Raw genomic sequence first — 25,002 nt, 5'->3', positions numbered from 1 at the left:
ATACTTTATCATTGACATTTTTTTTTTAATTTTCAACCTTTCTATACAATGCAATAATGTTTTGTTTCATGTATTCTTGTAGTCATGAAAATGCAAATAAAATTACTACAAGATGAAAAATAAATGAAACACAATGAAATCAAAATGAAATCAAACCAAGCGGGAGCTGTCGGTGTAAAAGCAACAAATGTATTTACCGGTTAAGTAGAAAATAAATAAATAAAATTATATTTCTTAAAATAAATTGGGCTTAGTCTTTAGTTTGCCGACAAAACGGGAAAATCAAAGTTCGTTTTATAGTTTTTTAGATAATTAATTATATGTTTCAATAAACTGATAGAAAGTACATTATGTAATATCGTTTTTTATTTTAATAAAATGTTACACTTGATTCAAATATTATAATATTGTCTTGCCATTTGGATATTAGACTAAATCAAATTCTATTTGGTTATAAAAACCCATTTAAGTGGATGGAAGAAAGGATTTTAATCAGTTATAATTCTTTTAGATTTCAAAATATAAAATCTGTGATCTTAGATTAGGGGCGCCTCTTTGTTATATAATACGTCGCCACCTAGTGGAGAGATTAAGGAATTGCAAATCCTGCTGTGTACAAGTAGCTCGCGGAACAGTCCGCGCGAATCATTCTGTCAATTCCAGACTCGCTTGAGACGCATTTAGTGAACGGGATTTGAACAAGAGGGGAAACCGGGCAATTCACTTTGATAAATCGAGGCATGGCTTTCACGAATGGCTCTGCTGTTCAACTGCACCTTAAAACGTGCATTCTTTTACTTTTAGGGGGTCTGTTAATCGAAGCTGTCCCAGAGCAAGGAAGCATGTACATGTGGATTGATGCCAATCAAGCAAGAATATTAATTGGTAATAGGCTAGTGTTTGGCGTGATTTATGCAAATGGTTCAATGGAACAGAAACGCTATTAGAGTCAAATTCTAAACTGAGCTATCACATTTCAGAATACATTGAATCAAAGTTATTTTCCAACTTTGACAGGATTTCAATGCTCAATGTTTTATCCAACAGGTTTTGAGGAAGATATTTTAATAGTCTCAGAGGGGAAAATGGCCCCATTCACAGACGACTTCAGGAAAGCGCAGCAGCGGATGCCAGCAATACCTGTCAATATCCACCACGTGAACTTCACCTGGCAAGCCACTGATCAGGTACTGTTCAACTTCATTCTGCAAGTTGCAAATGGTTGTCAAGGTTTGTATTCTTGAGTTTGCATGCTCATTGCTTGTGATAACAAGGGATGTATCAATGGATGCTTTAACTGCCTGCATAATGTCATGTTATAGGCTCCATTCTATACTACATTTTCAATACTTTTATGAAGCTGAAAAGTTAATGAAATGCTGAAGCCTACTACACTTTTGTCAGTCAATGTTGTCCATCAAACACATCTTTGCAACGTTTATTAAACATAAATAACTATGACCATAAAAATTATGAAATGATGAAAAAATAACGATATACTGTATAAACAATGATGAAAAATAATGGAAAAATATTATTCTGCTATATAAAACCAATATATAATGTTCTTTATAAATTCTTATTAGGTATGTCACACAAAAACCTTCCTGCAACGTTCTGGGAAGGTACGTTTATGGCTATTAAAATAAAACCTGAAAAGAACGTTTCTAGAACGTTAGTAAATAACCAAATCTGAACAATACACTAACGTTAGGGAAACGTTCTGTGTTTGCTGAGGAACAATACCAACTAGGATGTGAACATCTACAATATGTAATATTCTTTGTACCCTATAATGAAAATGTTTGTGATTTATCTTGTAGATAACGTTGAAATTCATACGAAATTCTGGAACATACATTTATAATTCATTCAACGAACTCCAAATAATGGTCTCTGCAACAGCTCATGAAGCCTATTTGTAATTCCTCGAATGTCGCTTGAAAGTTGTTCAAACAACATATTTATTATGATGTAAAACGACGATTTTGTCGAAACTTGACCTAATAATAACCCTCACGGTTTCGTTTGTTCTCTTTTGAAAATTTTTTATTTCTATTTCTTGCGGTATTTTGCATCTTGGTGTTGTAAAGCTTGGCAGGCAATACGGATCAAAGCGCGAGACCGCCGCGTGAGCGCGCCCCCCACACGCATGTGCCAAACATCTGTACACTGAAAACACGCGCGTGCCAGAACCCGCGCTTTATTGTTAAGGGGAAAGTTCCATTTGGAATCACTTTGTTGCGTTTTTATTGCTTGTTGATTCGCTTTATTATTCGTTATGGTTTTGGCAGAAACTGTGGCAAACCATTTTTCCTATTTCCCCCTTTCCTCATCACGAGAAACAACTTTCACAATACCTTGGTATACAATTTATTTGTATCTTTAAATTTATTATATTATATTGTTTAATATCTGATTGAGTTGTAATATGTTGTTGCAATATGATAGCAACCCACTAGAGTGAGCCAGCAATGTAACAAAGTTCTTTATGTTATTACATTTTATTTTAACAGTTTATTTACATATAACACATTTTCCGAAAAACCATAAAATGTAGAAATGAGTCTACAAAAATTAGAATATAATGCAAACGCTGCAATTAAAAATGTTTAAAAACCTCAAAAGATTATGAAAGCTTAAAATGTTTGTGCTAACATGAGTGCAATTAATGTTATGTAAGGTTCCCTATGCATTTGTTTCTAAATCTGATGAGTCAACATGCAAACGTAACATTTATTGTGTACAATAAAGTGCAAATATATTGTATATTAAACCGGCAATGGTAATAAAAACATTCTCACCTTCATTTTACCAACATGTACACTGGCGGCCAAAAGTTTGGAATAATGTACAGATTTTGCTGTTTCGGAAGGAAACTGGTACTTTAATTCACCAAAGTGATGTTCACCTGATCACAAAGTATAGTCAGAACATTACTGATGTAAAAAACAGCACCATCACTATTTGAAAAAAGTCAGTTTTGATCAAATCTAGACAGGCCCCATTTCCAGCAGCCATGACTCCAACATGTTATCCTTGAGTAATCATGCTAAATTGCTAATTTGGTCCTAGAAAATCACTTGCCATTATATCGAACACAGCTGAAAGCTATTTGGTTTGTTAAATGAAGCTTAACATTGTCTTTATGTTTGTTTTTGAGTTGCCACAGTATGCAATAGACTGGCATGTCTTAAGGTCAATATTAGGTCAAAAATGGCAAAAAAGAAACAGCTTACTCTAGAAACTCATCAGTCAATCATTGTTTTGATGAATGAAAACAATACAATGCTTGAAATTGCCATAAAACTGAAGATTTCATACAAAGGTGTACACTACAGTCTTCAAAGACAAAGGACAACTGGCTCTAACAAGGACAGAAAGAGATGTGGAAGGCCAGATGTACAACTAAACAAGAGGATAAGTACATCAGATTCTCTAGTTTGAGAAATAGACGCCTCACGTGTCCTCAGCTGACAGCTTCATTGAATTCTACCTGCTCAACACCAGTTTCATGTACAACAGTAAAGAGAAGACTCAGGGGTGCAGGCCTTATGGGAAGAATTGCAAAGAAAAAGCCACTTTTGAACAGAAAAACAAAAAGAAAAGGTTAGAGTGGGCAAAGAAACACTGATATTAGACAACAGATAATTGGAAAAGAGTGTTATGGATCTTAACCCCATTGAGCTGTTGTGGGATCAGCTAGACTGTAAGGTGCGTGAGAAGTGCCCGACAAAACAGCCACATCTATGGCAAGAGCTACAGGAAGCGTGGGGTGAAATGTCACCTGAGTATCTGGACAAACTGACAGCTAGAATGCCAAGGATCTGCAAAGCTTTCATTGCTGCACGTGAAGGATTTTTTTGATGAGAACACTTTGAAGTAGTTTAATAGTAATTTTTCACGTTATTAATGTCCTGACTATACATTGTGATCAGTTGAATGCCACTTTGGTGAATAAAAGTACCAATTTCTTCCCATAAGAGCAAAATCTGTACATTATTCCAAACTTTTGGCTGCCAGTGTATATATATCTGAATATCTGACTGTAAATTTATAATGTTAAAAACTCTTTAAAAATTATTGTTCGGGGAATGAACAGGAATCTTTTCTCGCAGATGACCTATGCACATTGGGACAAATGATCTATGAGCATCTATGCACACCGGGATCATAATCCATGAATGGCATGTTGACTTGACGAAAGAGGAGCAAGAGAGAGAAATTAAAAGAGCAAGGGGAGGGATATAGAGAGAAAGAGAGGGCCCACTCCATCCTGGGCCCTGTTAGTCTTCTCTTCAAAGACAGCCGCCGAGGCTCTAGAACAAAGGTCTCCAGCTTAAAAGGCTGGCGGCGAGAGTTATCTGTGTTGGTTATTACCATTCAGCTGCAGGATTAGCTAAGCTCTTCACACAGCTTGTGTACTTTTCCCTTCATCAAACGCTGCCCTGCTTTTACACTCAGAAATCTACAGAAAAAAAGAGGTTAAAAAAAGCTGTCTCCCTGGCTTTCATCTCCTTTTGGGACAGTTTTTTGTGTGTGTGTGCGGCGTGTGTTTGGCCTTGCCATCACGGCTGTCCTCACAAGTGTGTAATTCTCAAAGGGCTGAGGTCATTAGAGGGAAGCTGCGGTTCTTTTGGAGGAAATTGATTGCCTTGCAAACGTAAGCTACCAGAAAACTTTCTTTACTCTTTACAGATGTATGTGCTCCTTTCATGAAGGGATTTATGCTGCATAATCACATGCAAACTCACATTTTCGTCATTGCCCTGTTTTACAGTTGAAAAAGTTAATAAAAGAGAATGTTAGTGGAAGTTTACCTATTTTTCTTTTTTTCCTCAGGCAGAGTTCTTCTATGAGTTTCAGACTCTGCGTTCATTGGATAAGGACATTATGGATGACCCCACTGTCAACGTTCCTCTGTTAGGCTCAGTGCCGCACAAAGCATCTGGTGCACTTTTATTCTTTCATTTAATTTACTAATGTTAAATTAAATCTCCCCCACCCCCCCCACCCCCACCCCATATTGTCCTAAACCCAGACTTTCTCTCTACCGTGGAACACAAAAGGGGATGATAAGCAGAATATTTTAGCCTCAGTCACCACTCACCTTCTTTGTATGGAAAAAAGATGCAATGCAAGTGAATGGTAAGTGAACATCTCCTTTTGTGTTCCATGGAAGAAAGAATGTAGAGTAATTTTATTTTTATTTTTGAGTGAACTATGCCTTTAAAATCACATACAGAGGGTTTAGATTATTTGAAGCCTAGACAGTTCTGGTCTAACAGCAGATAAGTGCTGATCTAACAGCTGTTAGGTTGATTTACCAAAGCATTCTTGTATACTCAGTGGTCCAGGTGGGCTTTCCATGCCGAGGTGACCAGGATGGTGTCGCAGCATTTGAGGTGACCATCCTGGTGATGAATGCTGGTGGAAACATCATCCTGAGGACTCCACACAATGCCATCTTCTTCAAGACCTGCCAAAGAGGTGAGTTTTCTAACTTTGAAGTCCAACCTTGTATGTTAAGAGATAATTATAGAGAATCTAAAATACTGGATCAGATGCATTGTATGATGGTGAAACTTTGCAGAGGAGTGTCCAGAAGATTCGTATTTTTCGCACTTTGATAGTCAATAGAGTTCTCAGTTATGTTCCTTTTTAGTATTAACTTTTTCAAATAAGTTTTTCCTAAACTTCCTTGGGTGAAATAATGATGGACACTAATAAGACAATTGTTTTACAATTCAATTGAGGATTCTAAATCAAAAAGACAATTCTTTGAGGAATTTGCTGAGTTTATATTGAAATCTCTGACTTGTGATAGCAAGTATATTGGCAAATCTAAGTGCAGTGAGACATTGTTGAGATCTCTTCTTAGGAGACACTTGTGCGATTTATGGGGTCTTTTTCTCAGGAGAAAAGTCAGAGAAGACTCCATTTGAAAAGTCTACATTTGCTCTCTATTTAATTTCATTACTGTCTAGGAGAAACAATTGAGACATTAAAGAGATCTCATTTGTGTTTGTTGTTTCATAGGGGAGTACAAGTACAAATGATTCTGTTTTGTCTCCTCTCTTTCTTTAGCAAGAACCTTGTAGAGTTGATAAAAAGTGAGAGAAAGAGAAAGATAGACCATGGTATGGGTGACTTTCAATCTTACGCCTAAAGCCATCGCTGGCTTATTAGGTCATGTGAATTCTGCCAGCTGCAGCCCTTTAGAATGAGCGTGTTATGTTTTTCTCTGATCCCCCCTCCACCCCATCTCACACACACTGACCTCACGGTGTTGCATTCCGTTACACACCCTTCTCCACCCCTCTCCATTCGGCGTGTAGACTTCACAGATCAAATGGTCCATCTGTGTGACGCCACCCCACAGGGAGGAAGCAAAGTGTTTCCTATAGTGACAGCTGAGGGTGCTTTAATGACTTGTCCTCACAATTTGTTTTTTTAAAAACATGTCTGGCTGCTTGAATTTCACCCACAGGACAAAATTACATCAAGAGCTAGCTAATATAGTTAAAAAGATTAAAGTTTACCTTCTAAGATGGCCTGATTAGGGTCCGTTATTAAAAGTATTGGACACAATTTAGTGCTTACTACAGTATAGGGTCCAAAGGTCTGAGACCATTAGTGAAAATGTTTTATTTTGCATTCTTTTGTAATTTCATAAAAAAAAAAAATAAAAATAAAAAAAAAAATCCATACAAATTAAATTATTAGAATAACTGTTTGAGTGAAAAGTGGATTTTTTTAAATATATTTTAAAGTAATACTTCACACCAAAATTAAAATTCTCTCATAATTTACTCACCCTCATGCCATCTTTTTAGAAGAATATTTCAGAACTTTGAAGGTCGAAAAAGTACATAAAGGCAGCATAAAAGTAATCCATAAAATTCCAGTGGTTTAATCCATATCTTCAGAAGTGATATGATAGGTGTGGGTGAGAAACAGATCAATATTTAAATCCTTTTTTACTATCTCCACTTTCCCTTTCACATTCTTCTTTTGTTTTTGGAGCTTCACATTCTTTGTGCATATCACCACCTACTGGGCAGAGAGGAGAATTGATAGTAAAAAAAGGACTTAAATATTGATCTGTTTCTCACCCACACCTATCATATCACTTCTGAAGATATGGCTGTAACCACTAGAGTCTTATGGATTACTTGTATTCTGCTTTTATATGCTTTTTGGAGTTCCAACATTTTTGTACCCATTCACTTGCATTGTGAGGATCTACAGAGCTGAAATATTCTTCTAAAAATCTTTGTTCATGTTCTGCAAATGACAGAAAGTCATACACATCTGGGATGGCATGAGTGTGAGTAAATGATGAGAGAATTTTCATTTTTGGGTTAACTATCCCTTTAAGTCTTAACATGTTGTATGTTTCTTAGTTGTAATTTTTCCCTTAAACTTTGTTTATTTCCAGGTTTAAAGGAAAAAATGATTTTCAATGTTGTATTAGACTTTTAGACCCCATTGTGTGTTTTATACCACATAGAAAGGTGATCGTCAAATGTGCTATGTCTGTGTTCATAGTTTATAACAAGTCTGTTTTATGTCTATAGATGAAGGCTGCTATTTGGAACCAGGTCACTATAGGGTCGCCCTGTGAACGACTGTTATTGTAGATTGAAAGTTATTTCTGAAAGTTCCTCCTTACAAAACCTCCTCCATTGAATGAACCACATGAGACTAGATTACATGCCTTTCAGAAACAGTATGTGAACTACAATGAAACATCACAAGCTCATGTTGGGGCCACATTGTGTTTGACTGAGTTGTTGACATTGTGGTTTCACCTCAAAGCCTTTGAGATTCTTTTTTCTCTTTATGTATACTGGTGTCAGTTCTTTTGAAGGAAATGCTGTTATTGAATTCACTGGCATTTCAACTTGTCCTTGAAGTGGTATAGGAAGAAAGGAAGTTATGGAAATTTTGGTGAAGATGAAAAAAAGAAATGAAGACTTCTCCATTTTCTCTCTCTCTTTCTGAAGCAAAGTGTCCTGGTGGTTGTCGCAATGGAGGCTACTGCAATGAGAGGCAAGTTTGCGAGTGTCAGGATGGTTTTTATGGCGTGCACTGTGAGAAAGGTAACCACGTTTATAAATACCTTCCACCATACAAAACAATAAAATAAAAAAAGAGTAAACTTTTAAAGTAGTTCATTCAAAAATACAAATTCTGTAATTATTTATTCACCCTCATGTTGCTTTGAATCCGTTTGCTGTTATTTTTCCTGTAGAACACAAAAGTAGACATTTTTAAAGAGCTGTCCCGTAGCTTTTGCCATAAAACAACAGTTCATAGCAACCAAGGACTTTTCAAGCTCAGTACCATGTAAGTGACATAAATGTAGTCCATACAACTTGTATGCTATATTTCAAGTCATCTGAAGCAATACAATTGGTTTTGTTAGGAAAATACAGACATTTAAATCATTATTCGGTGATAATCTTGACCTCCGCTGAAGCTTTTTGTAAATTTTTGTCTGTTCCCCATACAAACCTACGGTATGGCTTAAAGTTGCAGAAAGATTAATAGTTTGGTCTCCCTGGATACATCTCCAAAATATCTCAAAAGATCTGAATAATACAAAACCATAAACAATATATTTGAGCATGTAGAACTTTGTAGAAAAGTCTCTAACCACAAATAGATTCATAAAAAAAGGAGGGTGCCATTTTCAATGGAAGTGTGTTCTGCACGACAGACATTTCTCAGAAAGACAAGCTTCCTTTGGAAACAAATGAGTGTATATAGTTTATTATGAAGATGATTATACCCAACCTCAGGGCATCACTTCCCAAAATGCCTTGTGCAAATTACAAAGTGTGGTAAAGCCTGCAATATACTAGTTTAGATGAGGGAATGGTGCATGTATTCTAGAAGTTTCCTTGTCTGAAAAAATATATGAATTACCCAGCATGTTGGGAGTCACAAACATGTGTTTTTCATCTATTTACAACTTTAAAGGGCGGATTACAGAAAAAAAAAGAAAAAAAAAAAAGACTTCCATTAGATGCTATAATGTTTACAATATCCTCATTGTAGCTCTGCTGTGTTTGTACCTAAACCACTTCCATGAAACACCTTTCATCCTACACAGCTTTTGGCTGGTTTATTTTTGCCTTCATTGCTGACAAAATTGCATTTTATTGTTTACGTATTGTCCCCATTAACTTCAAGTGTAAGTGCCTCACTGGAACCCAGATTTGTGCTTTTTTTTTTAAGAAAAGGAGGGATGAGTCACAATATATCTTTGTGATAATCAATATTATGCCACAAATGCTGTTCGACTGAGCTTAACTTGTATTGAACCCGGAATATTCCTTTAAAATGTGTTTTAAAAATTCTTATCTAGTAATCATGAACGACTGAAAAGGTCATGGAAACGTTATGGAAATGTATTGATCAGAAAGTGTGGAAACCTTGGTTTCAGAATATTTTGTAATAATTTGCGGTTTATCATGAAGGCTGAGCTGCTAAACATTAAATTGCATGCAAATGTATTTAGATTTATACTATAACGTTTAATCAAATGCTAGCAGAAAGAAAAGAAATAAGAGGTAAAGAAATGAATGAAATGTGTTTTCCCCATCTTTTAGCTCTGTGCTCCACTAGATGTCTGAATGGTGGTCTGTGTATGAGTCCAGGCATGTGTATATGTCCTCCCGGCTACCATGGACCCAGCTGTGAGAAAGGTTGGTTTTTGAATTGCAAGACCCCAGTTCTTCAACACATTACTTTACTGCTGAATTAATTTGCTCCTCTTTCAAATCTCTGCTATTCTGTCTTATTCCTTGTAATCTTTCATTAATGTATTATGCATATAACAAGCACAATGTTTTGTGGATTTGATGCATTGACTTTACCTCATCTCTGCTGTGTTAACAGCTAACTGCAGCACCACCTGTTTGAACGGAGGGACGTGTTTCCATCCTGGGAAATGCATCTGTGCCACTGGCTTTGAGGGCAGCCGCTGTGAGCTGAGTGAGTTCAGATCCAATGTGCTTTCACTATCAACACGGCAACACAACAAAAATGCTGCATTGCAATGATGCACATAATAACAATGCCAAAATCCACAGTAACAAACCACAGGGTCCCCACAATCTTGGATAACCTCAAAATATAAGGGAATTTTAAAATTGTGATTTCCAGACCTGGAAACGTCATGGAAATGAATGAAATCTTAAAATGTCATGGACATTTCTTTAGTGAATTTACATTTGTTATATTCACCAGTTATATGCAGTAATGCTCAGCAGTAAAATATTTCATCGGCTAAAATTGAATCGAGTGCAATATCTTTTAAAATGTCAGAGAAAATACTGAATAAGTTGTAACTACAGACTGGCGATAACATCATTATTATTATCATCTATATTCAGGGAAAGGCTGGGTTGTTGTTCTTTGGTTTGGCCTCAGAGCATTTCTCCAAACAAACTTCCTAAGTGAAGTGTGTTCTCACATCAGTGTTAAATGGGCCGGCGCCTACATGAGCAAACACAGGATGTAATGCAGTTGTTACCCTAATCACTGATGTCCACCTCATGAGCTCACATCATGCAATCTAAAGCACTGTTGTGGTTAGCCATGCATGGTTCTTTTTGTAGGAGGAAATTATTTTACTTATCGTACCGCCATTGTACAAAGATTCTGATAAGATACTATAAGCCTGTCTTCTTCTTTGCCAAATATTTTATCACAAACAGCATAACATTATATTGCACTTTGGCACACACTTTTAATACAAAGTGGTCTACAATGCATTCAAGGTACACATTTTGCCAGTTCATGAACATTAAAGGTGAAGTGTGTAATCTCTGTACCACTAACATCATCAAAATGGAATTGCAAGAAAAATTCAAACAGGTTTCCTGAACACTCCTCCTTATCTGCCAATGGTAAACCAAACAGATATTCCCACCCCAAACTCATGCTATTGGTTGAGCCAGTGTTGATGTGTCGGGCTGGTCGGGATTCTCAAACAAACAAAGCAATGTTTTGAAGTGTCACAGAGCCAGAGTGTTTACACTTTTTGGGGAAGTCAACCTACCTTCCTTCTAGTTGTCTGCATATTAAGCTGAATAGGAAAAGTTTTTAACATGAAAAATGACACTTCGACTTTAAGCTAAAATTCTACTTACTGCTTTGCCACAGATGTCTGTTGTGAGGATAGCATCAAATTCCTTTGCTTTAGGGGAGTCTTTTTCACTAATGTTTAAGCAACTCTAGACTCCTCATTCATCATGCCTCAGCAGACAGGAAGTATTCAAGCATCGAAATTCAGAAGTGGCTTAGCACCATATTTCAATTGCTTGATCTGTAAAGGGAGGGAACAGAAAAACATTGAAGTAATGTTTCAGTAATATTTTAACAACATTAAGCCAGTTGTTGCTCACTGATCCACTGCAGTATCATGTTCACTATCAAAACGGTCTGTGACATAAACATCCGGGATCCCATTGAGGTCATGTTATGTAAAGATGTCCCCCTCTTTGTCTATTTCATGGGTATGGATTTTGTTGATTTGTCAAGGAGCAGAGAGCTCTGTGAAATTCACTTGATCTTGATCAAATATGCAGGGGTAATGAGATCCGTAAGCATTTAGAAAGAATGGTCTACCCTACCCATGCCCTTGTACTTTGTCATTGGATTTCCTTTTTATTTTAGGTTTCAGTTATGTTACCTTTTTTACATCCTCTTCCTGCATTCTAGCTTTTAGCTCCTATTGAAAAAAAAAAAAAAAATCAATAATATTTACTTGTCCTACTTAGGCCTCATCCACAGTAATCCGTTTAAAGGGATAGTTCACCCAAAAATGAAAATTCTTTCATCATATACTCGCCCTCATGCCATGCCAGGTGTATATGAATTTCTTTCTTCTGCAAAACACACAAAAAAAGATTTTTTAGAAGAATATCTCTTCTCTGTAGGTCCCTACAATGTAAGTGCATTGTGATCAGAAGTTTGAAGGTCCAAAAATCACATAAATGCAGCATAAAAATATACCATATGACTCCACTGGTTAAATCATATCTTTAGAAGTGATATGATAGGTGTGGATGAGAAACAGATCAATATTTAAGTCTTTAAATCCTCCCTGCCCAGTAGGTGGCGATATGCACATAGAATTTGAATCACCAAAAAACAAAAGCAGAAGAAAGTGAAAGTGGAGATTTATATGAATATACTTGGTGCAAATACATAAAAATAAGAATTCCAAACTGGCAGTCAATTATTCTAAGAGCACAGAACAAGACAGATATAGAGAAAACTAAAGACAAAGCTGCAAAACAAGATGTGGAGCTGGGGGTGGAGGAGGGTGTTAAATGCAGTTTGCATCAATGAAATGGAAATGCAATAAATAAATAAATGGTGTACTTAAATAAAACTGCTCTGATCAGCATCTGAATTGTATTGGTAGACTTCGTGATCAGCTGAACATCAGCTGATTGCAAGCTTGACTAAATTGACCTATCTGAACTGATGCTACGCTTGATTTCTCTTTATGCAGTTTATTAAGTTGGTGGGCTGTTTTTGTATGACTGCAGGTAAATGTCGACAGCCTTGCAGAAATGGAGGCAAATGCATGGGGAGGAACAAATGCAAGTGCAGCAAAGGTTACCATGGTGATCTGTGCTCCAAAGGTGAGACTATCCCCGTTTCTCCTCACATAGTTACAGTGGCACCAAAAACTTGACACTTAATCAACAGTAAAATATTTGAAATGTCTTTATAACAAAATACCAAACCAAGTGACATATTTAAGGAAATATCAAACAAAACATTTCACAAAAATATTTTTTTTTTTAGGTTTCAAATGAACCTATCTAATGCAATGACATTCAGACAGTTTTAAGTGTGACTTAAGTGTCAAAATACTTTTTGGGGCTACTGTATCCATGACCAACTTGGCAAAACAACTATAGACATTTTTGATTGAAAGCGTATGTTCCAAAAGCATCACTTTAGTCAACTTTGCTTTTTGCACAGTACACACATTGTAAAAATGAAGTATCAGTGCTTGATTGCGCCCTAGAATTTCCACTCAGGCTCCATGCTTAACAGCACATGATACGTTTCCAAGACTAAACAGTGCGTCTCTGTGTATGGCTGAATGTGTATGTGTATACGTGTGTATGTGTGTAGCTGTCTGCGAGCCCAGCTGTGGAGCACACGGGACCTGTGTAGAGCCCAACAGGTGCCAGTGCAGGGATGGCTGGCATGGACGTCATTGCAATAAGAGTAAGACAAGATCTTACAACCCCTTTTCCAAAGCCCATTTGCTAATGCCACCTGGAAATGGATTAGAGCAAGTAATCCGCTGTAATGCTATAGCATAAGGAGACATTTTCAGGAATATGAAGGCAAAACGTTGTTCTGCTTGTAAGATGTTACCTACTGTTACATCTGCTATCATACTAACAAAAGTAAAATACTATTACTTTTACTTTTATTACTTTTTTGTACATGGTATTCATGAACTTACATCACCCCAAAGCACTGTGGCCTTAAGTATTTATTAGAGATGCAATGATATATCAGCCAATCATCATTATCGGCCAGTTGAAGCAATTATCTGCACTATCGGACATTGGCTGATTTTTTAAAAACAGACGATGATCAGGGCCAATTATTTCCTGTCAAAAGGGGTGGAAAAATGTGTCGGACAATTAGTCTACAATTTGTAAGCTTTGCACTACTCGAATTTCAGCAGGTCGAATTAGCGTAATTTGATTACTCAACCTCCTGAGACCCGAGTGTTACTGCTGTGTGCATTTTCCATTTCTCTTTTTGATTTGTAACTAGTAGCACCTAGTAAACATGCAAAAAATAAAACAATAAATAATAATAATTTTTAAAAAAAACATTCAAGAGCAAGTAGTTTTCCTAAAAATGTATGTCCATTTTTTAAATAATATAATAATTTAAATAATACAAAGCTATAGAATTTGTTTTTTATTATTTTTTTTAATGTTTCCAGGAGTGTTGGTTATTCATGTTTTTGAGACGTTACAGACATTACATCATACATTAGCATAATTTATTCTGATTCAAAGTAATGGCCAACATCATCCAATCACTGCCAACCTGAACTTTTGATTTGAAGTTTGGATTGAATGCACTTAGCTGCATAGAGAGATATAGGATGCTCCCTTGCTCCCTAGTTGAATGACTGTACCTCCAGTGTGCTGTCTGTCTGCACTGGTCTCAGAACAGTTCGAAATTCACCTTATTTTCATCCTAACTCCACATAAAGCCTCTGAAAGCAAAATTTTTCAGCTTTTGGATGAACTCATTGATTCTCAATGTGATAACGCACAGTAAATATAGTATTGTTAAGGAAAAAATTTGCTAAAGTACAAATTAGTGTACACTGTGTTTAGCAGCATGACATTTCACGATAAATTGCTCTAATTTTAAAAATGGCATATTGGATGAAACTAGAGACTCTAACCTTTTGACTTGAACAGGTTTCAATGTGAAAAATTAATCAGGTATCCTACTAGATGTAGTTTTGTTGGCATTTCTCCCAAAGACAATCTCTGCTGTGATCAACACCATGTTGTTTTGTCACATGACGCCATACGTCGAAAGTTTAACCCTTTTCTGACAGCACAGAGCTGAGATAAGTCAGTTTAAATTAATTTAAATTATGCTTTGCATATAGCGAGGCCAAAACACAACATCCACACCTGTACGCGGGGTCGCGCGAGGTTAAAGCTTAAGACAGCAAGGAAAATTATGAGTTTGTCAAAGCTAAAGCGGAGACTGCTTCCGCTAAAAAAGGACAAGTTTCATCATTCAGAAATTAGTTCATGTCAGTTAAGAACATTACAAAAATTAAGAAAATTTACCAATTTAATGTGACCTAACATGAGGCTATTTGCCAGGTTCTAAAGTGAGTTAATAATGTGCTTTTTGTTTCAGTGCTTTGTTTATAACTGAGACTAGCTACTCTGAGACATGTTAGACATGTAGTGACAGAGAATAAAGTTATTATTTACATTTCTTTCAAAGCTGTGTAATTAATTATAAGTGATTTGAAACAAGATAGCATTAAAAAGCAGGGGAACCACCAAACTCTCGGTATCTGCAGATGTTGTTCTAAATAATCAGATGCCAGATCAGAACAAAAATGTTGTATCGGTGCATCCTTAGTAGCCTGCATACTATTGTGAAAAAAGGGACATTCACCAATATGCAGTATGCAAATTTGTGTGAATTTTACTGCAGAAGGGCAAAACGTTTGGCAATTCACTGGCTTAAAATCAACATTAAATCGATTAATACATGTTTCTGGTCTAATTGTGAATGATTCATCAATGCACATAAATCCAAAAAAACTTGTCTTTGTAATCTGTCATCAAAATGTAATAACTAGAGTTTTCACCTGGATTTACTTGCTTCTTAAATCTGCAATCACACAAACAAAAAAGCACAAAAGAGCACCATGGTATTAACTTTTTCTTTGGACATGGTTCTATGGTAATGCCATGGTTTTGGACATGTATCATGATACCATCATGACCATGGTATTCTTTGAAGTACATTGAAGTACCATGTAAATGCCATGGTATGTGAATATTGTAACCATTGAGTTCCATGGTATTACCATCTGATGCCATCCCTGTACCATGGTTCCACTGCAGTAATTTTGTTAGGTAAATGCCTGTCTACTGTCAAGCATAATCATTCACTGTGCCATATAACCACTGGTTAACCAAAAAATGACAGTAGGTTTACCAACTGTCCTGTATTAGCTGGGACATCCCGTATTTTGGCCGAAATGAAGACATCATGTACGTGACACCTATTGTCCCGTATTTTAGAGTATTTGGTCCTGTATTCACGTGGTGAAAAGTTATCAACTCTATTAGGCAAGAACCAATAATGTAACAATTTAGCAGTGGTATTTAACTGTTTTAAATATTCCACAATTGTGCCATTCAAACTATGATTAAAAAAATAAACTGAACCCTCTCTGCCACTAAGGGGCCATTTGTCAACTATAACACTTGTCCTGCACTTTGCAACACACTTCTGAATCCCTCCTGTCTCCCCAGGATTTCGTGGTGGAGCCTCCAACAGTCAGAGGGCCTCTGGTTCCAAGCACAAGTCACAGCCTGCAGTAGTAAAGGACATCAAGGAAGCCCCCGAATCCAGTCAGCCCTCTGACACCAATTATGTGGTTTAAACCTATAAATTTTAGCCAGTGGTGTCCGGCCACCCCCTCCCTTTCAACACCTCCTTCCTTGAAACAAATCTTTTATCCTCTTCTTCCGATCCTCATCAGTGCCAACAGGACACTCCCAAGCCGGACTGCTGCTTTCTCAGAGCAAGAGTTGTTTTTGTAGTACGGTCACAGGGTCTTATTTTACCACAGTTCCTTTGATATAATATCTCCCAGAGTTCCCCTTCAATTAGCTTCTGTCCTGCATTAACTATGTAGGGAGTGAGTCCTACAGGAGTCACAGAGTTGTTTGTCTAGTGTGGTGAACGTCAGAGATGTTTGTGAGTTGCCCTGTGGTTTAGCTTCAGATGTGGGGGTGAATCATTGGGTGAATTGTACATTACAGCCAAAGAACTTCTGTGTGGGGACCCGGCTTAAGATGGTAATTACTGTGTTTGGCTCGTGCTAAAGATTTGTTTGATTTACCTGCTTATTTTGAAAACATGTTGTTGTCATTTCCTACACTGCAAAAATAATTTTCTTAATCATTATTTCTGTCTTGTTTTCCAGTAAATATTTGTACACATTCTTAAAAGAATAGTTCACCCAAAAATGAAAATTCTGTCATCATTTGAATGACAGCCTCGGTCACCACCATTCACTTTTATTGTGTGGAGAAAGATGCAATTTCACAGAGGAAATTAAGTCATGAGGGTGTGAAACAACATTAGAGTTAGTAAATAATAGCACATTTTAATTTGTTTTATAACTATACCTTGATAACTATAACATTTGGGTAACTATTCCAAATTTACATGAGAAGCAAATTTGTGTAACATATTAAAGGAAAAGTTCACCTAAAAATGAAAATTCTCTCATCATTTACTCACTAACAGTTATACATTAGGGTGAGTAAATGATGAGAGAATTTTCATTTTTAGGTGAACTATCCCTTTAACAGTTTTGTGAAAATATATTTTGAATTCTTTTTTCTTACCCCATTGACAAATTGTTTTTCTTTTTTAAGCATAAATCTCACTCAATTTTGTTAGACTAAGGCTTAAAAAAAAAAAAAAAAAAAAAATTGCCAGTGGGGCAAGAAAAAAATACATTAATTCAAGAGCCAATGTTTAATAAAAATAATTACAATAAAAAAATATATAATATATAAAAATATGAAAGTTTTAATATTTGGATGTTAAAATGTAAATATTTTTTTACAGGAAAACAAGAGAAAAGAACTGATTAAATTAATATTTTGCAATGTATATTATTGTCACTAACATTATTTTTTCATAAAAAACTATTATTTAGTAACTTGAGATATTTCTCAAACAAGTACTTGTATTACCACTTTCTTGAATATGTATCCTGCTCATGCTATGTAAAATTGAAATATATAGATTATATATAGATATGATACATTAGGATAGCCAATACTGTGTATAAAATTTTACATACTTACATATAACTATGTACATAAGCTGCTTGCAACATCATAAACATGACACACAAAAATACAATTTTCATCCATGTGACAATGAATTATACAAATAAAATGTTCCGTTGTGTTGTCATGGAGCTTGTCAAGATCTATGAACACTAAAAGCTTTCCAGATCCAATATATGAAAGCAAACTCCAGACAGTCACTATTTGTTGGATGAGACTAAAGCTCAATAAAACTGATATTAGTTGAAAAGTTTTCATGATCAAAAATTATGGTTGGCAAAGTACTGCAACTTGACTCCCTAAACATCTATGCAAAACGTGATCTTTCTTTTACCTGGTGATACTTTTCATTTCTTCCAAAAGGTTCTAAACCTTTAAGGGAGGATTGTAAAAAAGAATGGGCCAGGTTTTTTTTATGGACTGGTCTTGTAACTTCTGTAGAATCTAGGATTGGCTAAACTGCGGTTGGGCTTACTCTGTGTGTGCATTGGCAAAAGAATAAGTTACTTGTAAAACCAACATTTTGCACAGGAAAACAACATGTCTGCTCACAACACTTTGAGTGATGCTTTCTGAAAACATTGAATGTATTTCACATATACACTGCCAAAAAAATAAAGAGAGAGAAAGTGAAATAGCAATAATAAAAAAAATAAGTTGTGAACCACAACTGGAAAAGTCATGGAAAGTCATTGGTTATAAGGTGTGCAAACCCTGTAAGATGGGGCATAGGTTTAATTTCCACCATCTCCATCATCGTGACGAATTGTCAGATGTTGGTTTCGGTAAAAGACTATGTCATGCACCTGGAATGTGGATGTCTAGTTACCAAATACATAAAGATGTTGCACCAGTCACCTGGAACACCATTATTCTGGTTTGCTTTTGAATCATTTGTTGAGCAGTGCTCTCAAAAACAATCTTTGGAAATGGCCATCTTTTGGCTTTCAAGGCTGGGTTGAAAAGGACAAGATAGCTGCATGACATGAGTCTGAGGTCTGTATACGTAACACTTTATAGATCTCCAACATAAATAAGAACTGAACAATACCAACACTGCAAAAATAATAATGAATAAATAAAAAACATATAAATAAAAAAATACAGAAGAATCTTGTTTTTCCGTAAAAATATCTAAACATCCTTTAAACAATATACCATAGATTTACTTGAAAAGCAAATTAACCTTAAATATTAAGTCTTGTTTTTAGAGACATCTAACAAAATTTAGTAAGGTTAATTTTTAAAGCAAGTAATAAACTATTTGGCAATAGGTAATTAACAAGAAAAATTAATTTTCCATCTAGGTTTACTTTTCTTACCCCATTGGCAAAAGTTTTGTCTTGTTTTAAGCAAAAACCACACAACATTTTGTTCATTTCTCTGAAAACAAGGCTTAATATCTCATATCATTTTGTTTCTCAAGTACATGCATCTTGTTTTAAGGATGTGGATGAACTACATGTACTTGCTGTGTAACTATTTTGAGGAGCTGATTGTAATTACACACTATTACTGTTATTATGTAGTAATTAATGGTAATAACATGTAATATGTGTAACATTGACCCTGCAAAAAAAAAATAAAAGTGTAACTCAATCCGGTCTTGATAAAAAGAAATGATGTCACAGCTAAGTCTCAATATGCATGTGGAAGCACTAGGACCATTCACACATTACACCAATTAACCTTGGCTTGGCTATGGGGGGTGCTGCTCAATCGGCCGTGTTTCCCGCCACAGTACAGAGGAAGCTGGTCTGGTGGCCAGAGAAAAGGGTGATTATTTGTACTGTTCCACATCACGTAGCAGCACCAGGGCCCACCATGATCGTCCTCCCATGCCCATGGGAGTCACGCAACGTTGCACTGTCAGGTCACCTTTCATGGGGGAAATAAAACAATAACAAAAACACTATGTGGAATCCCAAAAACGCACCAGTCAAATTAAATGGCGGTAACCATGGTAACAGACTTCATTTCGTGAAGGGTTTGTTTGATATTGCCCAAGAATTTTCCTCCAACATCTGGTACCTTTTGTGAAGCAGGTGCAGTCTTCATAATCTTCATCAAAATACAAAATGTAATAACTTGCTCCACCTCTAAAATGACTTTCCTTTACAGATGATGCCACAGAGCCCTTATTTTTCAAGTCATCACCTCCAACCAATTGTTATACAGAAATAACTTTCCACAATCCAATCAATTCCTGATGGAGAAAATCAAGTCCTGTCCTACTTTTTGCATAGCATGGGACTGTTTCACTCTAAAACAAAAATGATTGCAGAAGTAAAATGTGTTTAATATTGACTTTAAACTTTATCCATAGAAAATTTGACCAAGATTCAGGTCAAAGCGTACTTCCAGTGCGTATGGAAACTGGCTTTCATGGATTTTTTGCTTTGTTCCTATCCATTTAATTTTTTACAATTTTTGAAAACATGGTAACAGACTTCATTTTGTGAAGATGCTGGAGGAAATCTCCTCTAACATCTGGTAACTTGCGTGAAGCAGGTGCAGTCTGGGTATGAACAGGTATGTTCCATTTAAACTTGCCTGTGGGCATTGAAGTGAGAAAATCAGAAAGATTCTGTCTACTGAGAATCAGCTGCAATGTCGCTCTATTACAGGTAATACGATACCTCTTCTGGGAATCATCACATTAAATGATTCACTCTCAAAGAGGGCAAGTAAGAAGGAACATTTGTGGGTTTCACACACACTATGATACCATCCACAAATATTTAGTGTTGCTTAAGGCAAGCATCTATTACTATTGCTCATACTTAGGGTTAGGGATTGCCGTGTAACTCAACCTTCACCGTTTGCACTACAGACAAGAATGACACCTCAAACCTTGCCTTTTGTTGAAGAGTGTTATGCTACTACTTTTCTAAGCAATAAGACTAATGATTTTCGCCTGGTGGACCATTAAATGAGTGGAAAAAATCCTATAGACTTGAAAGGAAATGTAAGCGCAGCGTAGTTCTAGCAGGAAGACTAGCAGCTGTACATCATCGCACCATTAGCTAGGTAACTCCTAGCCAATCACATGTAAGCCATTGCTTTATAAGTTTGCTCACAATCTATCACACTGCTGTTTCAGTGAGCTAACACGGCAACCTCCACCACCCCACCACCACCAGTTGAGTCCCGACCTGCATGGAGGTAGGCTCCTCGCCCCCTGCCTCCTATCTCCGGCAGGATATGACGGTTCGGAGTACAACTTCTTCGGACCGCCAGACGGGGCTTACGCCAAAGAAAGACATTACATTTCTGTTTTATATTCATCAAATAAATGTCATCTTAAATTTCACTCAAGTCTGCAAGTCTTCCTGATATAACTGAACCATATCAATGGACCAGAATGGGCTCATTTGACTTGGGCCAGTAAATAATAACCTATTAACAGCTTACAAGTACCTATAACACCCTAGCAACCACATAGCAACATGTTAAAACCAATCAGAACACCTACCAACTGCATAGCTACACCTTAGCTACCACCCATAACACCTTATCATCATGGCAGCGAGTTTTGCACAGGCAAGTTTTATGAGTGATTGACATTAAGTTGACATTGCCAAATGACAGTACATCTTCTGTTCATGTAATCAAAGCAAGAAGGATTTGGAGGAAATTTTGAGGGCCCTGGTAGAGGCAGGAGAAGCCAGTTCGTTGGGGTAGTGGGAGTCTGTCTGTGCCAGCTAGTAAAATTCCCCTGTGGTGTGCAGGAGAAAGACAGAACCAACAAAAGCAACAAGCACATTATGCCCACTGTGGCGAAAGGTTCTCTTCATTGTCCCAGCAAAAGAGAAGCAATGAAAGTAGCACATCAAAGGACGAGCAGGAGAATGGGCTTTCTGAGCCAAGAGCTTTAGATCGGCTCTTCCCCTCATACATAATCACCCCACTGGAAAATACAGTAGGCTTACAGGTAGACAAGATCGAGAAAATATTGCAGTGTGGATAAAGGGGATGGGTGCTGACTGTTAACCTCAAGTCACATTGTTACAGATGTTCTGGGCTTTTTTATAAACAGGAAAGAGGACAAAGCAGCTCAATATTAAGAATTTAGAGAATACAGATTGCTAAACAAATATACAGGACCATGACAATGACCTGCCAAATCCCTCATTTTTCGTAGTGAGACATGGTGCCCTTTAACGGTGAGGACTGACTTTTTTTAAGCTTGGCTTTCTGGATTCAAACATTTAAAGTCAGCATGAATTTAAAAATGATTTTCTTAATTAGCCTGATCTCACAGTGAATTCAGAAACAGTAGGTTGACTTGTCTTGAACTAAAGTTGGTCTGTGCTTACCGAAATTTGAAGAACTGCCCCCAGTGGCCAAAGCAGAATGTATTACTGAATGTAAGGGCACGTGTGAGCTCCAGTTTCTGGCAAGTAGGTATAGGTATAGTTGCAGCCCGAAGATCTCCAAATAGGGGCGTAATCACCAAAAGAGGGTGGGGTAGCATCAGAAAGGGGCGGGGTCAGCTCCAAAAAGGGGTGACACTTCCACAAAGGGTTAGGTAAAGGATTAGGATAGGGGCTCCCTATATTTTTGCTGGCTGTTTGGAGCTCCCGCCCCTCTTTGGAGCTCGGACTGCAGCTATATCCTTCTCGTTTCCGGCTGAAATGTCCACAGAGTGGCGTCAAAAGTGAGTTGTTTTTAGCTGTTAATGGTGTAATACAGTGAAGAAGAATGCATATTTTATTATCTCTACCCACAAACCCAAACCCCAAACTCTCAGTAGAGTAAAAATGTAACATTAGAGGAAAATTGAACCTCCGAACTGCGCTCATCACTGATTATGCAAACGCAAGTACTTCCTGGTTTCAACATGGTACAAGAACCCAGGTCTCCCACACTATCAGTCGCGTCACAGGGGAAGGTACACACACTTGGAAAGATGTCTCTTGTCAGTGACTCGGCATTATGAGGGCATCATGGAATATTCTGAAAACAACATGCCAACTTCCAGATGTGAATTACTTTCTTTCTTCTACTGAACAGAAACAAAGATTTTTAGAAGTATATTTCAGCTCTGTAGGTCCTCATAATGTAAGTGAATTGGTACCAACATTTTGAAAGTCCAAAAAGCACATAAATACAGCATAAAAGTAATCCATACGACTCCAGTGATTAAATACATATCTTCAGAAGTTATATGATAAGTGTGAGTGAGAAACATATCAATATTTATGCCCCCTTTTTTTTTTACTATGAATTCTCCTCCCTGCCCAGTATGTGGCGATATACAAAGAACAGTGTGAAATGCCAAAAACAAAAGAAGAGGAATACGGAAGTGAAAGTGTAGATTTATAGTAAAAAAAAAAGTTTAAATATTGATCTACTTCTCATCCACACTTATCATTTTACTTCTGAAGACACGGATTCCTTTTATGCTGCCTTTATATGCTTTTTGGAGCTACAAAGTTCTGGCCACCATTCACATTGTATGGACCTACAGAGCTGAGATATTTTTCTAAAGAGTCTTTGTTTGTGTTCTGCAGAAGAAAAAAAGTCTGGGATGGCATGAGGGTGAACTATCCTACATGTTTGTCGTCTTTTTTTATGAATGATCCATTAGTGCACATCATTCTAAATAAAAAAATCTTTGTCATCATAATCTTCATCAAAATAAAACAAATTTTAACAACTTACTCCACCTATAATATGACTTTCCTTCTCTGATGACATAACTAAGCCCTTGTATTTATTTTTTTCATACTACCTTTCCAACCACCTACATCTTTTCACAATACAATCAATTGCCAATTTTATTCTTGTTGAAAATCCTGTTTCACTCTAAAAAACATCAGAAGTAAAATGGGTTGCCAATGCTCTGTTGTGCTGACTGAGCTTTATATCGAATCTGACCAAGATTTAGCTCAAAGCATAATTCCAGTACATATAGAAACTGGTTATCGTGGATTTTTTTGCTTCGTTTCTATCCATTAAATTCTTTCAATTTTTAAAACACAGATGAATCTTTATATATATATATATATATATATATATATATATATATATATATATATATTTGCATAATGGCAAATTTTGTCTATAAACGTGTGGCAAGACTTTAATTGCTAACAATAAAACAGCTAACAGGGCATAAAAGCTAAACGAAAACACCTCTGAAGCCTTTAGAGTGAATGCCAAACCTCCCACTCCTTCAAATGAAACCTGCCAAGTAACATCAGAGAGAATCCCGCTGTGCCACCATATATAATATGGTGAAATGCTATAACTAAATGGTATGAAAGCAATAAAGGAAATACAAAAAAGAAAAGGAAATGGGTAGGAAAATGCTTTAATGTAATCAGTTTGCACTGACTGAGTGCAAACTTCTCCAAAAATTTTAAAGAGGGTTAAGAAATTTCCCCCTTTTAATTAGGCAATTATGTATGTTCAAAGCGAGTTTAAAACTAAAATGCATGTGAGATGATCACATTTACACTAATGGCTTGCCTTAAAACAATCAGGCTATTTGATTGTGTGTACTGTATAGTCTGAGCTGTAAAGTGAACCAGTGTCTCTAGAGATAGGATAGTTCCTCTCTTCTCTCAAGACAGCCCTGCCTGCTTCTCCAGAGACAAAAAACACTGACATCAAAGCCTTGCTGTCATCATACAAGAATTTCTGAGTGCCCCCATCTTTCAAGAATACCAGCCACCCTGGAATTTTAAGTGGATTTCACCATCTCTTTCTGGGTCTTTCAGAAAAGAATGGGTGAGGGGCTACTGACCTGTTTGAAGATTCAGTAGTTTGGATGGCTCATCATGTGACTCCTTAAACAAACTGGGACAAATTCTGAATCGTCTCACTGGTCTTCAGCTCCCATTCTCACATAGACGTGCTTAATGATTCACACACGAAGTCTATTTAGGCTCTGTAGCAGGTCTGGATAGCTGGTGTAGGCTTACAGTATGGGGACATTGTGCTTTTCTGAAATCATGGTGCTCTGGAGCAGAGAATCATAACTCATGGTTAAAAGTGTTGCTAAAGCCTTTTCAAAAATGAAATACGTTTTAAAAGTGTGAAACTTGCTTAACCCAGGTTTAAAATGGCCTTGATGAAAGCCTATATGACACTTAAAAAATGGGCAAGGGGTGTATATTAATGAGGCACCACGTCCCATGTCTTTATCTACTGTACATAAATCATGTAATTTACTATGGGGCTAAAGAAACCTTAAGGAAACCTTAAGGAAAATTTGTTTTTTTCTTTTCACAAAGTGTATCAAGATTGAAAAAATTCATTTCTTTTTATTAATTAATGATGGAGCAACATAATTTGATTAAATAATAATAATAATCATTTGTTAAAGGTGGCAAGGGGGGCTTTTTAC

The 25,002-nt window shown here is 36.6% G+C and overlaps 1 protein-coding gene across 1 annotated transcript; it reads left to right on the top strand.

Annotated features, from left to right (window-relative positions):
• The first annotated feature begins 652 nt into the window (after positions 1-652).
• LOC127434976 (wnt inhibitory factor 1-like) lies at positions 653-18,838 on the top strand. The gene is made up of 10 exons (XM_051688049.1): positions 653-885; positions 1,048-1,187; positions 4,843-4,951; positions 5,350-5,490; positions 8,010-8,105; positions 9,621-9,716; positions 9,910-10,005; positions 12,573-12,668; positions 13,171-13,266; positions 16,089-18,838. Exons 1-10 carry the CDS (start codon positions 741-743, stop codon positions 16,217-16,219), a joined length of 1,146 nt encoding a protein of 381 aa, XP_051544009.1. The 5' UTR covers positions 653-740; the 3' UTR covers positions 16,220-18,838.
• The last annotated feature ends 6,164 nt before the right edge of the window (positions 18,839-25,002 follow it).

The sequence above is a fragment of the Myxocyprinus asiaticus genome, chromosome 45, assembly GCF_019703515.2.
Source record: "Myxocyprinus asiaticus isolate MX2 ecotype Aquarium Trade chromosome 45, UBuf_Myxa_2, whole genome shotgun sequence".
NCBI classification, from domain to species: Eukaryota; Metazoa; Chordata; class Actinopteri; order Cypriniformes; family Catostomidae; genus Myxocyprinus; species Myxocyprinus asiaticus.
This window is presented reverse-complemented; position numbering and strand designations above follow the sequence as displayed.